This window comes from Zeus faber (genome assembly GCF_960531495.2).
Source record: "Zeus faber genome assembly, chromosome: 21".
Taxonomy (NCBI): Eukaryota; Metazoa; Chordata; class Actinopteri; order Zeiformes; family Zeidae; genus Zeus; species Zeus faber.
The window spans coordinates 26125206-26141738 of NC_137208.1; the positions used below are offsets into that span (position 1 = coordinate 26125206).

At 44.5% G+C, this 16533-nt stretch overlaps 1 protein-coding gene across 1 annotated transcript in view; it reads left to right on the top strand.

Annotated features, from left to right (window-relative positions):
- LOC307246692 (plexin-B2-like) overlaps positions 1-16533 on the top strand; it is a 102526-nt gene that overhangs the window by 40753 nt on the left and 45240 nt on the right. Inside the window, exons 3-5 of the mRNA XM_080022678.1 lie at positions 8750-9297; positions 14314-14640; positions 16140-16278. Coding sequence (XP_079878804.1) covers positions 8755-9297; positions 14314-14640; positions 16140-16278 — 1009 coding nt within the window. The 5' untranslated portion in view covers positions 8750-8754. The remainder of the gene's footprint in view (positions 1-8749; positions 9298-14313; positions 14641-16139; positions 16279-16533) is intronic.

The following is a 16533-nucleotide window of genomic DNA, read 5'->3' on the forward strand; positions in this document are numbered from 1 at the left end:
ACCTTTCCCAATTTTTTCGAGTTGACTTGAATGGGCCAGAAGGAGTGATGGTGTTACAGAAATTAAAGGGTCGCTTTTATCTGCAGTTTGTCAGTCGGTGGTTTTAAATAAAGAGGCAGGCAGGTTTTTACTTGTACAAGGGTCAGGTTAGAGATGTGCTCGAGAGCAACTCCCTAAGACGAACAATTTCTTTGACACACTAAGGACAATCAGGTGTTCTTGCAGCTGCATCGGGGGGAGGCAGAAAGACGATAGCAGACAGACTGTACTCACATTTGGACGGTTTGGAAAACCATGGAAAAATAAAGATATGTGACTGAGGATATATAAGGTTGTGTTCTTCATAATGTGTGTGCATATATGTTTGTGATGACAGATTTAGATATGTTACATTCCACCCTTTTAATTATATAAACATAAGGATAATCAAAAAAAAAATAGGGAAAATGGAGTACTAAAACATGACATGTAAAACATCAAAATAGAAGGCTGAAAATTAACACACATACAGGGAACAAAATATATACGTAAAGCACATCACAATAGAAAACAAACCAATTATGAATCTCAAAACATGAAAATAAAAAACAAAACAAAAGCAAGACGGAAAGAAACCTCAAACCAATTCAACAATAGGTACATGTAAATGTATATTAAGAACAAAGCGGGAACAAATGCAATAAAATAAATGATTGTTACACAAGAAATAAACGGTATGCCTAAAAATAACACGTTGTATATGGTTATCGGAAAAAACTTAGCCCTTGACGTCCGGTAAAACCCAGTGGGAAACCCAGGAAGACCTTTGGATGGAGGGGCAAAGCAAAAAGATGACCACATAACAAGGTGGAGAGTAGCCAGGCTAGAGGAGGATCGGAGCAAGCTGGTCATATATTCTGGTTCCTTATGATAAGACCTTAGCTTTATGTTTGATGTTCGAAGCTCCAAACAAGCTCCGAACAAGCTCTGTGAAGGAGTTCTTTGTTCAACCATTCTGAGACTCACCATCAACCCCCCCCCTTTTTGAGATTGAGCATAGTCACATAAGGTGCTGAATAAAAGAGGCTTTAAAGAAAGGCATAATTTAACGAATAACCACGAAATGTAGAAATGCATAACAAAATGAAAAACACATCCGAAATCCACAGTTCTGATAAACATCAGAATGAAACGAATAACGATGAAATACAAGCAAACGGTAAAATAGCAAAATATCCGTGAGATAGATATATATAGATATATATATATATATATATAGATAGATAGATAGATAGATAGATAGATAGATAGATAGATAGATAGATCGATCCGAGCAAACCAAGAAAAGCATCAGCACAACAAATTCACAGAGATTCAAAGTAGCACATCATGTGTGGGTTTTAAACTCGGGGGTCCTGTAAGGAGGGGATGTCGATCATCATCAGGGCCTGCATAAGGGGGAGACCAAGGGTCCGGAGGGGACTCGTCAAGGGGGATGGCAACAAAATTCTTAACGACTTGGGTGGTCACATGGAGTAGTAATATTGTGCAAACCAAACAATTGCATAATGAAGCGAGGATGGCACCAAGAGTCAGCCAGTGGTGCCAATTCACGTTGCGTAATTTGGTAAGTCTTTATAAAAATTGATCTATGACATGGCTGTCGGCCATGTCATGTAATCTTGGACAAATCGCCAATTTGTATGAGTTTGATTGTCTTTATTGGCGGCCTTCTTTACTGGAAAAATTGGAGTGTTAACAGGCGGATTGGAAATCGGGACAATAATGCCTTCTTCCACAACAGCATTGAAAACAGGGGTTATGCTGTCTACTGCGTCGACGTGCGGAGGCAGTTATTGAGATTGTTGAGGGAAATAAAATCCCTTTTGTTGAACCACATGGGGAGTGGCTTCTTTTATTAATCCAATATCGGTGGGACCGGTGGCCCACAGACATTGGGGAATAGTTCCTAATTCATCTTCTGTGAGTGTGCCTATAAAGGGGGAGCTGTTATCTGCATCAGGTCACAGCATGCTGTAAGCCATTAGACGGGTGTGACGTGTTGCAGTGGTGTGGTGCAGATGTCAGTGGACAGGGTGTAAAGCGTGTTGGGCGTGGAGGGAGAGGGTTACCAATCCAAGGCGTTTAAAGCACAACGGAGCCAGGGGCCCAGCTCCTTCCCGGCGAAGGAGGGGGGCTTCGCGAGTGAAACATGTGGTGGCTTGATCCATGCCAATTTCGACTGTTGTGGAGAACAGAGAGAAACAGAGCATGCTGCATGAGAACAGTCATCATATAAACTACACAGTGTGAGAGTTTCAGAAGGTGTTGAAACATCAGTCCATTGAAACAGGTAATCAGGATCAACTTTTGGTTGCACAGAGGCAGTGCAGTGTCCCAGGAGACGATAACTCAACTATGAATTGAAACCTACTACACATTTCAGGCAAAGCTTACATGAGGCAGACCAACTTTACAAATTCAAGGAGTTAAAAAAAAAAAAAATCTGTTTGCTGCCACTATTGTCATTGCTGTGCCATAGCAGAACAATGTCTATTGGCTGCTGTTTGCACGTTGTTACCGTACAGAAAGGCAGAAATATAAACATTCGCTAAACAAATAATAAATGTCAGACTTGAGGAAGAATTTACAGGCTGGACTGCTGTGTGAATGAAACCTAACCAGTGTTATCCAATTGTAAATTACGCTGCAGTTGGTAGTTGAACGTAATTTCTTAGCAACACAATTGCAATCAGTGATAAGCAATGCAGATTCTTCAAAGTGCTTTACATAAAACATCAGAAGCATGAAGGCAAAGTGAAAAATAAACATGTAAAAGGAAAGAATATATTATAAAGTTAAGAAATGGAATATATGGAATGCATGAAATAAAGTAATTAAAGTGACATTTCAGTGCAAGAAATTAATATTTGGTTTAGTAAAAGGCAGCAGCAAAGAAAAGTCTTCAGCCTTGATTTAAAACAGGTAAGAGTTGCAGTATACCTGCAGTTTTCTGGGAGATTGTTCCATATACAGTATGTAGTGCATAAAATCTGAACGCTGCTTTTCCATGTTTAATTTTGACTCTGGGGACAGAAAGCAGACATGTCCCAGGAGACCTGAGAGGTCTGGGTAGTTGATAACGTAGCAAAAGATCAGAAATGTATTTTGGCACTAACCTATTCAGTGCTTTAAAAACCAACAGTCGTATTTTGAAATCAATTCTTTGACAGACAGGAAGCCTGTGTAAAGTTCTGAGAACTGGATCCACTTTCTTAGTCTTAGTGAGGACTCGAGTAGAAGCGTTCTGAATCAACTGCAGCTGTCTGATTGATTGATCTTTTAGGGAGCCCTGTAAAGACACAGTTACAGTAGTCTAGTCTACTAAAGATAAATGCATGGACAAGTTTTTCAAATTCTACTGAGACATAAGTCCTTTAGTCGTTGATATATTGTGAAGGTGATCGTAGGCTGACTTTGTAATTATTTTAATGTGGCTGTTAAAATTTAGGTCAGAGTCCATGAGTGGCGATAGTGGCGCCGCCCCTAGCGGTCGCCTGCGCCGGCGCTCCGGTTTCTTCCTTACTCTTTAGTATTTTTTTCCTTTTTTTATCACAATGTTCGCCAGAAAAACATCAACAATTAACTCATACGGCCGCGATGCACTCATGGATATAAAAATTTCCCTAAACGAACAACTTTGGGACTTTTTATCCGTGGGAGCAGAGTGGCCGGCGGAAATCCTACGCGGGAACACTCGCAACAACAACTACAACAGAAATGGAGTCACTGTTCCACGAGCCGGCCCACGGAGGAAGCACCGAGGTAAACGAGGCGGCATTCGGGTCAGAATGAGGACGGAACCTTACCGTCCACCTCTGCCAAGCATCCTTCTTGCTAACGTCCAGTCCCTGGAGAACAAGATGGATGAACTTCGAGCGAGGATTCAATTCCAGCGAGACACGAGGAACTGTTGCGTCCTCTGCCTGACGGAAACATGGCTGACCCCACTGGTGCCGGATGAAGCCATACGTCCAGCCGAGGCCTTCTCCGTGTTCCGCGGCGACAGAACGGGAGAGTCGGGGAAATCCAAAGGTGGAGGCGTCTGCCTAATGGTAAACAACCGCTGGTGTAACGCCAACAACACCAAATTCCTCTCCCACTCCTGCTCGCCGAACCTGGAACAGCTGACCATACTATGCCGTCCATTTTATCTCCCCCGGGAATTCAGCACGGTCATCATTACAGCCGTTTATATCCCACCGCAAGCGGACACCGACGCAGCTCTGTCGGTTCTGCACGATGTGTTGTGCGGATTTCAGAACAGACATCCCGACGCGGCTGTGGTGGTGACTGGGGATTTTAACAGGGCCAACCTTAAAAAAGTTCTGCCGAATTTCCACCAACACATCACGTGTGCCACCAGGGGAGACAGAACTCTGGACCATTGTTACACTCCTTACAAGAACGGATACAAGCCCGTCCCGCTTCCTGCTTTCGGGAAATCAGATCACGCCGCGATCTCGCTGCTTCCTGTTTACAGGCCTCTGATCGCGCGGGATCTGGTGATGACGAGGGAAGTGAAGCGGTGGACGGACCAATCAGAGGCTGCGCTTCAGGACGCTCTGACTGACGTAGACTGGGACATGTTCCGAGCGAGTTCAAGTGACGTCAGCGAGTTTACGGAGGTTGTAGTGAGTTTCGTGGCTACGCTCGCGGATGAAATCGTTCCCACGGTGAAAGTTCGGATATTTCCAAACCAGAAACCATGGGTTGATAAATCCATCCGCTGCGCTCTGATTGCGCGCACGGCCGCTTACAACGACGGACTTGTATCTGGCAACATGGACAATTACAAAGCGGCGTCGTACAATCTGCGGAGGGCGGTGAGGGACGCCAAACGGATGTACAGAGACACCGTGGAGCTGCAGATGGAGCGGGGGGACACAAGACGCTTGTGGGAGGGGCTGCGAACAATAACTAACTACAAGAGCAGCTCCTCCCCAGCCACGAGTGCGGACGCCTCCCTGGCCAACCAACTGAACTCCTTTTATGCGCGGTTCGAGTCTGGCAGCAGCACCGCTAGCTCGCCGGCTAATTGGAGCTACACCGCTGGGGATGAGCGCGCACTCTCAGTGTCCGTGCACGAGGTCAGGAGGGCTTTGATGCGGGTGAACACCAGGAAAGCTGCGGGTCCAGATGGCATATCTGGGCGAGTACTGAAGACCTGTGCTAACCAGCTAGCTCCGGTGTTCACCACAATATTCAACATCTCCCTGGCTGAATCAGTGGTCCCATCATGCTTCAAGAGGTCCACCGTCGTTCCTGTCCCGAAGATCGCCTCTCCAACCTGCCTGAATGACTACCGTCCGGTGGCCCTCACCTCGGTGGTCATGAAGTGTTTCGAGAGGCTGATTAAGGATTACATCTGCGCCTCCCTCCCCCGCACCTTGGACCCGTTGCAGTTCGCGTACCGGCAGAACAGATCCACGGATGACGCGGTCTCTCAGGTACTGCACACCACGCTCACGCACCTGGATGGCCAGAAGGGGGCCTATGTGAGAATGCTGTTCATTGATTATAGTTCAGCTTTCAACACCATAGTCCCCACCAGACTGGCTGTCAAGTTGTTGGAGCTCGGATTGAATGCTCCGCTGTGCACCTGGATCCTGGACTTCCTCACAGGCCGCCCCCAGGTGGTCAAGGTGGGGAAGTACATGTCAAGCTCCCTCACCCTGAATACAGGATCCCCCCAGGGCTGCGTCCTCAGCCCCCTACTGTACTCCCTGTACACACATGACAGTGTGGCCAGGTCCAGCTCCAACACCATCATCAAGTTTGCTGACGACACCGTGGTCGTGGGCCTGATCACCGACTGCGATGAGAAGGCCTACCGCGAGGAGGTGGCTGACCTGTCACTCTGGTGCCAGGACAACAGCCTCCACCTGAACGTCAGCAAAACCAAGGAGCTGATTGTGGACTTTAGGCGTGGATCACAATCGAGGACGCACGCGCCGTTGTGGATTAATGGGACTTCTGTCGATAGGGTGAGCAGCTTCAGATATCTGGGAGTCCACATCACTGAGGACTTAACATGGGCTGTTCACACAGACACTCTGGTGAGAAAGGCGAGGCAGCGTCTCTACCACCTCAGGCAGCTGAGGAAATTCCGGGTCTCGGTGAGGATCCTCAAGTCCTTCTACTCTGGAGCAGTGGAGAGCATCCTGACAGGCAACATCACTGCCTGGTTTGGGAACTGTACTGCCCAGGACAGGCGGGCCCTGCAGAGGGTGGTGCGTTCAGCTGAACGTACCACTGGAACTAGCCTCCCCCCCTTGCAGGAGTTATACACCAGGAGGTGTAGTAGCAGAGCCCGTAGGATCATGAAGGATCCTCATCACCCCAACAACGGACTGTTTCAGCTGCTGCGGTCAGGCAAGCGCCTCCGCAGTCACGCAGCGAGAACAGAGAGACTGAGACGGAGTTTCTTCCCCCAAGCCATCAGAACTGTCAATGCTGACCTCACCAGGGGTCCTAACTGAGCCATGCACTAGGCTCCACTACCTACTGTACTGTATGTAGCATACGGTACCGCATACTGTATCACTGTTCAGGGTTGTTCGTGATGCCGTATTGCTGCGCCGTACTGTTGTATACTGTGCTGTATTATCCCAAACACTACCTCACACTATTCACATTCACATGCCACTTTAATTCACATGCCACTTTAAATGCACATATCTGTATATACATAGCCATATTCCTTCAACCTATTCCATTTTATTTCAATTTATTTTTTATTGTATTTTATTCTATATATTTTTTATCTTATTCTATAAGTATTCCACTTACTGTATTACGTTTTAGGAGTCAGTTAGTCGGTCTATTAGAAAGTAATTTTCTACTTTTTATTTTATTTTATTTTAGTACTTTTTCCTAGGAATTCTTGTGTGCTATCACCGGGTGCGTTGCATTACATTTCACTGCATATATGTATGGAAGTATGTATATGTATGTGACAAATAAAAATCTTGAATCTTGAATCTTGAATGACTACACCAATATTTCTGGCTTAGTTTATGCTTTTTAACATTACAGATTGAGGCTAAGCACTGATTTTAGCCATTCTTCCTTGGCTCCAAAAACAATTACTTCATGTTTGTCTTTGTTTAATTGAATTGTTGATTTGTTTAATGCACTTGCTCAGTGATTGTATTGGACCATAATCCCCTGGTGATATGGTTATGTAAATTTGTGTGGCATCTGCATAATTATTTTAACATATTTTGTTGTTTTCCATAATCTGAGCCAGTGCCAGCATGTGGATGTTAAACAGGGGAGGCCCCAAAATGGAGCCTTGGGGAACTCTCGCGGATGGTAGCTCAGGCGGTAGAGCTGGTGGTCTAGCAATCTAAAGGTTGCTGGTTCGGTCCCAGGCTCCTCCTGCTAGCATGCTGTAGTGTCCTTGAGCAAGACACTTAACCCCTAATTGCTCCTGATGGCTGCGTCCGTCGGTGTTTGAACAATTGTAAGTCGCTTTGGATAAAAGCGTCTGCTAAATGAAATGTAATGTAATGTAAACTCTGCATGTCATTTTTGTCCACTCGGATGTGTAATGACCTATAGATGCAAAGTAGTTCCTGTCCTTTATGGAGGATTTAAACAAGTTCAGTACTGTGCCAGGAAGTCCCACCCAGTGTTCCAGTCGGTTTAGTAATATATTGTAGTCAACTGTGTCAAATGCAGCACTGAGATTCAGTAATACGAAGACTGAAATTATGCCACTGTGTGTTTAGATGGATGTCATTGTCATTGAATCTCAGTGCTCTGGTGTAGTCGGAATCCTGAGTGGAAGACATTGAAGCTGTTGTGTAGTGCCAAGAAAGTATTCAGCTCTTGACAAACAGCTTTTTCAATGGTTTTACTTAAAAACAGGAGGTTTGATATAGGCCTATATTTGTTCTTTGGTGAAGCGTCTAGATTGTTTTTTGTGAAGAGTGGCTTGATGACGGCTGTTTTCAGGGCCTGTGGGAAGAAACTTGAGAGAAGAGACGTGTTGACAATTTGTAGAAGATCTTAGTCCTTGCAATTTGAAACATTTTTAATCCCCGCCACATGGGGATTGTAGCTCAGGCGGTAGAGCTGGTGGTCTAGTGATCTAAAGGTTGCTGGTTCGATCCCAGGCTCCTCCTGCTAGCATGCTGTAGTGTCCTTGAGCAAGACACTTAACCCCTAATTGCTCCTGATGGCTGCGTCCGTCGGTGTTTGATTGATTGTAAGTCGCTTTGGATAAAAGCGTCTGCTAAATGACTAAATGTAATGTAATGTAATAAGCCTGTTGGTAGAATATCAAGGCGGCAGGAGAAGCATTTAAGATGCTGTACAATGTTATCCAAGTTTTTATGGTTGATCGGATCAAATTGTGTCATGTTATTTCAATTGTTTTTTAGTGGACACAATAAATAGTGTCTGACTAACTCATTAGAATTGTTAATCAAAATGCTGTAGTCACTCACTCGCAAAGAGGATGAACAAACGTTAATGAATGGTTTTATTTCACAGTGAGTGGGCATGTCATTTGGGGTAATCATGTGTCATGCTTTTGCCAAATATGGTTCAATCAAGAGCTAAAAATGTCAACCTAATGGTGTAGTATTTGTCCAGTTTGCAGCAGTGGCTGTAATCAACATATTCTAGCAGGGACCGCTCACAAATGCAAAATTTACTGGAACTGGTTTTAAATTTCTCTTTCCTCCCCTCCTCTTTCCAGTAGACATGGTCCACTCCACTTGGCCGTGGTGCTTTGCCCTGCTCTCCCTGGTGGCCCTTTGCCTGGGCCCCTTGCACTTCGGTGCTGGTGGCTCTACGGGCCCAGCCCCCGCAGCCGAGTTCTCATCGGAAACGCTGATCAACAATGTCGTGGTGGACTGGCGTACCGGCCGGTTGTACGTGGGTGCCGTCAATGCCGTACACCAGCTGGACGCCAGCCTCCGCCAAGAGTCCCACGCCGAGACAGGCCCTCGGCGTGACAACCGACAGTGCACCCCGCCGGTGACAGCAGCCTGCGACGAGGCCCGTGAAACAAACAACCACAACAAACTGCTGCTCATTCATGGTGCTCGCGACACACTTGTGGACTGTGGCAGTGTCTTCCGCGGCATCTGCTCACTGCGGAACCTCAGCAGCGTGGAGCAGCTGCTGTACTTCAGCGACACCAAGGGCGAGAAGTCATATGTGGCCAGCGCTGAGGAGGGGGTATCTGTGGTGGGGACCATGTCCTACTTCACCACCCGGGATCACAACTTAACCGTCTTTCTGGTGAGACACAAACACACATACACTCAGTATCAGACTTTTGAGCTCAAACTTATGAGTACACTTCCTGGAAACTTTCTTTCATAATTCATCATACAAGATTCTATGAACAATGTTCAAGAAAATATAAGTGTCTGGAAATCTTTGATTCCTCAAAATATCCTTTGCCGGCCTCACAAACACAAGGCATTGGGTTAACATTTTCAGGAGAAAATCACCTGACAAGTCCTTGTAAGGCGCTTGTGGGTGGCTTTTCTTTGACTCGTCTGTCGATTTAGTCCCATACGACTTCTATGGGATTGAAGTCTGCAGACTGGGCACTCCAGTTCAATGTTTGAGGTGTCCTCAACGTTCCTTCTTCACCAGAAAGTTCTTGCACAAGTTTGCACAACACTATCATGCTGAAGAATGAAGAACTGCCCAATTAGTGATAATAATCCTGATCGAATTGCATGCCGTCTGAAGTATGCCATGATAGCCAGGTTGGTCGACAACTCATATGGTCACCTACGCTGTTTTACAAATACTCTGTGGTTGGACCCAAATATTAAAAAAAAATGATTTTGACACTCCTCAAACCTCCATTTTCCCAGGCAAGTCTCTTCCTCTTATTTTGTACTCTTAACAATGGTTTATTTGCAGCTATTCTTCCAGTTCCGCCAGGTTCATGCAGTCTCCTTTAAACAGTTGATGTTGAAACATCTGGACTTCTAGTAGTGTTTTGCTGATCTTGTATTTCAGTGGCAGTTGGATCACCTCTGAGTTTCGCAGACTTGTGACTCGAATGAACTTGTTCTTCGATTCTGAGGTCACCTTTGGCCTGCCTGACCTCGGTCCTTATGAGTATACTGCTTGTGACACTAATCTTGAAAGTTTTGTTTGTAGCGTTTTGTTTGGAGCGAACCAATCTTGGTCTGGAGTCCGGCAAAGGAGTTGGTGACTGGGGCTGGTGACTAGTGGTGGGGGGGGGTGGTAGCTCAGGAGGTAGAGCTGGTCGTCTAGTAATCTAAAGGTTGCTGGTTCGATCCCAGGCTCCTCCTGCTAGCGTGCTGTAGTGTCCTTGAGCCAGACACTTAACCCCTAACCCCTACTTAACCCCGACGGCTGCGTCCGTCGGTATTTGAATAATTGTAAGTCGCTTTGGATAAAAGCGTCTGCTAAATGTAATGTAATGGTGACTCTTCTGACTCTCGTTCATCATTTCAGGATATCCTCCCTTGTTCACTCGTGCATAACACCAACTAAATCAAACAATCAAAGAGTCAGAAAATGCAACGATCTTTACAGAGTGATGAAAAGAAAAAAGAGAAATCAAAGAAAAAGTTGTTTGGGGTAAATTAGAACGCCAACTGTGAGCCAGGCCCCATTGCCCAACATCAGTACCTGACCTCACTGATGCTATTGTGTCTGAATGGGAGCAAGTCCTCACAGCCATATTCCAAAATGAAGTGGAAAGCCTTCCCAGAAGAGTGGAGGCTGTTATAGCAGTAGAGGGGGGGAACAATTCCATATTAATTCCCATGGTTGTGAAACAAGTACATACACTGCTCACAAAAAGTTAGGGATATTCGGCCTTCAGGTGAAATTTCGGGATGAACCTAAAATGCACTATAACCTTTACAGGTGAACTTAATTTGACCTTCTCTAAACTTTTGAATGCACATGTCCAACTATTCAATGTTTCAGTGCTTTTTGCACAACGTGCTGTTCTCTAACAGGGAGCTGAAGGCAAAATTCACAACAGGTGTTTGATCCATGAATCGACCAATACATTTCCTGGTTCAATTAGAATTGGTATTTAAACGATCCTCTTCATCATGCTGTTCACATTTTGACATCATGAGACCAAGACGACACCTAACATTTGATCAACAGTACCTCGCCATTGTAAGGCTTCAAACAGGATGTTCTCAGAGGGAAGTGGCCACTGAGCTTAAAGTGTCAGAGTGTCATCAGCAGGTTGCAACAGAGAGACTGGAGGAGTCCCAGAAAGGCATAGAAGTGGACTTCCTTTGGCCACAACCCACACTGATGAGCGCTTCATTGTGAACAGTGCCCTGCGGAACCGGATGATGAATGCCAATCAATTCCAGGCACATTTAAGGGAGGTGAAAGGCACCCAAGTGTCACGTCAGACCATTCCAAACCGTTTACATCAGCGTGGTCTGCGTGCTAGACAACCAGCAAGGGTAAATGACCACACCACCAGGCACAGGCATCATCATCTTGCATGGGCCAGGGAGCATTTACGCTGGACGAGGCACCAGTGGGCCTCAGTGTTGTTCTCTGATGAAAGTCGATTCACGTTGAGCAGAAATTATTGCCGCCAACGATGTTGGAGACGTCAAGGAGAGCGCAATGCATCAGCCACTGTTGTCACCAGACGAGCCTTTGGTGGTGGTGGTGGTGTTACAGTGTGGGCAGGTGTGTCTAATCAATACAGAACTGCCCTACACTTTGTGAATGGTACATTGACAAGCCCATACTACCTGAATAACATCATAAATCTAGTCATTGTGCCCCTGCATGAACAACACAGACCTAATTTCATCTTCATGGACGACGATGCTCCTGCTCAACGAGGTCGCATCATTAGGGAACCGCTGCTGGAGACAGGGGTACCTTAAATGGAGTGGCCTGCACTCTCTCCAGACCTGAATCCCATAGAAAACCTATGGGATCAGCTGAGTCGCCGTGTAGAGGCTGGTTACTCTGTACCCCAGAATCTCAATGACCTGAGGGCCGCCCTTCAAGAAGAGTGGGGTGCCATGCCTCAGCAGACAATAAGTCGACTTGTGAACAGCATGAGACGTCGTTGTCAAGCTGTAATTGATGCTCAAGGGCACATGACAAGTTATTGAGACATTGACATTTTTTGTTGTGGTATACCCACCACTGTTGTTGGCTTTTGTTTCAATAAATTGTTTGAGATGAGGAAATCACCATTGCATGCTTCTACTTAAATGCCCTACTTTCATGATATAATATCACTGTAGCGTGAACTTTTTACATTTTCCATAAATTTCACCCGAAATAAATGTCCCTAACTTTTTGTGAGTAGTGTATGTGATCCACCACAGAAAAAGCCGCTATTTCGCCAATTTGTAAAATCTCCAGGAGCAGCCAAATACGTTGAAAAAAACCTTTCTTGAAGGAAAATTGGATTTTTCCAGATTCGTGATCCTTTGTGGTTTTTTTTTTATCTCTCAATGTATTTACAAAACGAAGTTTGCTTTATAAATAGTATAAAAATGTTAAACCGTGGATTTAAATATTCCAGTTAGATAACATGGGGAAACACTTACAGAAATGCTCAACAGCACTGAACAACGCTGATCGATCATTTCCTTTATTGCGACCGTCCAGGTGAAGATCATTCCTCCATTTTCCATGTGATGTGAAGACACAATGTGAAACCGTTTTGCACTTCCGTAAACAAGATGTGGCTCCTTCGTTTCACTTGTCTGTGAAAACTTTCATCTCCATGTTGTTATGTTGGTGGAGGTAGTATATAAATCCTATCGCGGACCTTAATTTGACCAGTGCGATAGATCTAAGTCAGTGTTAGCAGCACGTACTGGACTTCCCCGATGATAGTCAGTTCTCTGACAGCGACGCAGAGAACGACAGCGACGCTGAATCTGTTATTATCCTGGACTTGGTTTAAAGAACCACCGGAGGAGACCGACGATAAGGCCATTGTCGTTGTTTCAATGGAAGAAGTTGATGACGTGATGAAGTCTGTTGAGGTTGGTGAGGCAGATTATGAACAAGTAGTCATGCACAAGATTCTCAAGCTTACCTGCAAATGCAGCCAGGGGTCAAAAGAAAATGAAAAGAGGCCCCAAACAGGCTCTGAGTGTAGCGGGGGTAGGGTAATAACTCCAAGAACTTTGAAGATATTTGGCATACGCACATATATTAAATGACACACCGAGGCTGATATACAGAGACTCATATTATTGATGGACTCTAAATTTTTTTTTCATCTGCATTTTTAAACTCCTAAATTATTCCACTTTTATAAAACATGTATTCTTTTACTGTTAAAAAAAACGTATAAAAGATTTTTTAAAAACAAAGATGTTTGTCGATGACGCTGTTCAACGTCCCCTCAAAACACAAGAACAATGCAGAGATTGCCCCATTCAGCCGGGTGTAAAGTCTCCATTCAGCAGGGTGTCAAGTAGCCCTGTGACAACTAGCTAGGCTGTGTTGGTCCTCCAACCATTTGCATTCTGGGAGCTGGCTCAATGAAACAAGTGTGGGGGAAAACTTTTAAGGGTTTTTATCTCAGAAACAAAGTTTGTCACACCCTTGTCATTAACAAGTCATAGCTTTAAAAGTATTTGCTTGATTTGCACAAGTGACATCTTGTTTGGAACTCTTAAAAAAATTTCAAATGCCACCAAATGTACCTAAAGTATGCAAAGGGTCACATATGGTTGTGGTGTTCGGTTGTTGTTGGAGAATTCTCACTGTGTGGTCGGTGAGGCAAACCTTTTTCGCTACAGGAAACAAACTGAGAGTATCAAATATTTATTCTGCAAAATAAAGAAAAAGATACAGATGCTCTCTGCTTAAGAGGGCTTTATACCATGAGGGGTTGTGTCTCATTGTTAGGTGTCATTCACAAAACTATGCCCTCCACTCACATACAATGATTTAACAGTCAAACGCCAGTCACAGATACAATCTTACTGTGCTATAAACAAACCATGATACTTTGTCGAGCCCCCTGGGATTATCCTCATCTCTATGCAAGGTTGAGGAAAGAAGGAATGTGGTCTGGTCTCAACAATACAGTATGGTATTATCTTAAAGAACAGTGTGTCTTCACGTGAGCTCTGAGTTAATTGTTAAAAACCGAAGACATTTTCTCTCACTCTCCCCACATACTTTTTGGTAGTGTATGTATTTATTACATTATATAATATAGCATTGAAGCTATTTTTTAGGGTTGATCCAATGATCAATGATCACCTTCCCTCCAACCTCCTTTCTGTCCATCCCCTCTAGGTGGGCAAAGGCTACGGCAGCCATGATAGCACCAAGCTCATTTCCACGCGCATCCTGCAGGACTATGGTGACTGGGTGGTGTTCGACAGCATCATCGAGGCCTCTGCCGTGCAGGCAAACCCCTTTGTGCTGCGCTACCTGCACGACTTCCGTTTCACCTTCAAGGATGGCGGCTTTGTCTACTTTCTGTTTTCACGCACGCTGGGCGTGCAGGACACCAAGAACTTCACATTTGTGGCACGCATGTGTGAGGACGACCAGAGTTACTACTCGTACACAGAGCTGCAGCTCAACTGCAGCGCTAGCAACAAATACAACAAAGTGCAGGTAGGCGTCTGCAGGGTGGACTGTGGCAGGTGAATTAGGTAGGAGTTAAGAATTAATAGCTGCAGGCTTAGGGGACTGGATGTGAGTATGGAGGTATAGATGTCAGAACTCACCTTGGAGCCTTCTGGAGGTGTGCTGGACCTAATGCAATGAAACATCAGTGAAAGGCATTCTCGCAGTTGTCACAGCCATGTAACCAATTAAACCATTTGAAGAGTCCTGGAAAATGATATTACCAAACTTAAAGTAATTGTAATTGGCATATTACAACCGCAATTCGTAAAAAAATTTAAATATTCAATATTATGCAATATCATACAATATAAAATATTTCCTACCAGTAACTATTATATTTGTTCTTCACATGTCTTGTCGCAGGGGTGACAATGGCATACTTACCTTTATGGATATATTTATGGATATTGCTGGAAAGAGGGAGCTTGTCTCGAGCGTAGCTCGCCAGGATCTGCTTCCTGAGAGTGATCAATGGGTGATCACCTAGTTTCCACTGACAAGAAAAGGCTTTGTTTTATTAAGAATAATTGGTATTTTCATTATATTATTATACAGTATATGTTATAAACTGCCGCCACATCTCAAGACCACCATGTCCAAGTCCATGTCCAAGTTTCATGGCTACAAGATCAAACAGCCTCCATTCAATTAATAAATAGAAAAAACAACTACCATATCAATCCACTTTTTTTTTACATTTCAGCCAAATAAGGATCCTCCTGTCACTATGCAGCAATCATGCAACTTAGAGTTGGCTCCTCTTTTTTGTTTACCTCTGAGGACCTCTAGGAAGTTCCATATATGGAGACAGTGGGGTGTCCCCCTGGCATGTGGCTGTCATGCAGTGCGCATAAAAGGACACAATTCGTTCTGTTTACCTGACTGCAATGGTCGTATTATTAGGCCTATTAGGGCTTGGCTAGACATACCACGGGGAGAGAGACTGTCTTCACTGTAAAGATATAGACGAATTCTCTCTCCATGTCTATTTTACACAGTTTCAGGCGAGAAGGTCAATACCAATTTCACCCCTGTATAGTATCTCCAGCACAGGCTGCATGCCAACTATGTTAGCTCATTGCAATGATGCATGGGGAAACAACGAGCCTTGGGAAATTCGGAAAATACCCTTTCCAGCATCTCAAAAGCAGAGTTATTTAAGTTCTACACTGTTCATCTTTATTAGAAGTGAAAATAAAATTGAGATTCTTGCTTGTTTTAAATGTAGCTACATTCAGAACTTCATTTGACGCCTAACCATTTTTCCAACCACTGGGTTCTGTGATCATCCACTGTGCACAACCTGCGAAACTCAACATATTGGTACTGTACAGTACCAATACACGGCAGTTGCAGTTCATACCTAGCAACCTCCAGCTTACTTGAATTTGTCTGAATTTTGGCAAGATGGACAAGAAGCTTCCTAGAGTTTCCTGAAAAAATTTATTCACAAATTGACGTTCCTGCTTTTTCCTTTCCGTCAGGCTGCGTATGTGTCTGAACCGGGCAAAGTTCTGGCCAGGAACATGACTGAGTCGGGGAAGTGTGGTCCTGTTACGCCATCAGACAAGGTTCTCTTCATTGCCTTCAGTTCTGATGAAGACCCTTCCAGCTCAGCTCTCTGTACGTACAGTGTCCTACCAGCATGCTCGAAGTCAGTGCTGAATACTTTTATTCATCCCCTGCCTTTTCAACCAAACCCGTATGTATTACATACACAAGAAGATTGTAAACTGTCTTGTACACTATCATGCAAGATTAATTGGTGGTTAACTAATTCCAAACTTCAAGTCTTCGGGTGTCAGTTGAATAAACAACTGCACAGTTGTTTGTACAGCCACTTTAACAACATAAAGTTAAGCAAAGTTAAGTTGAGCT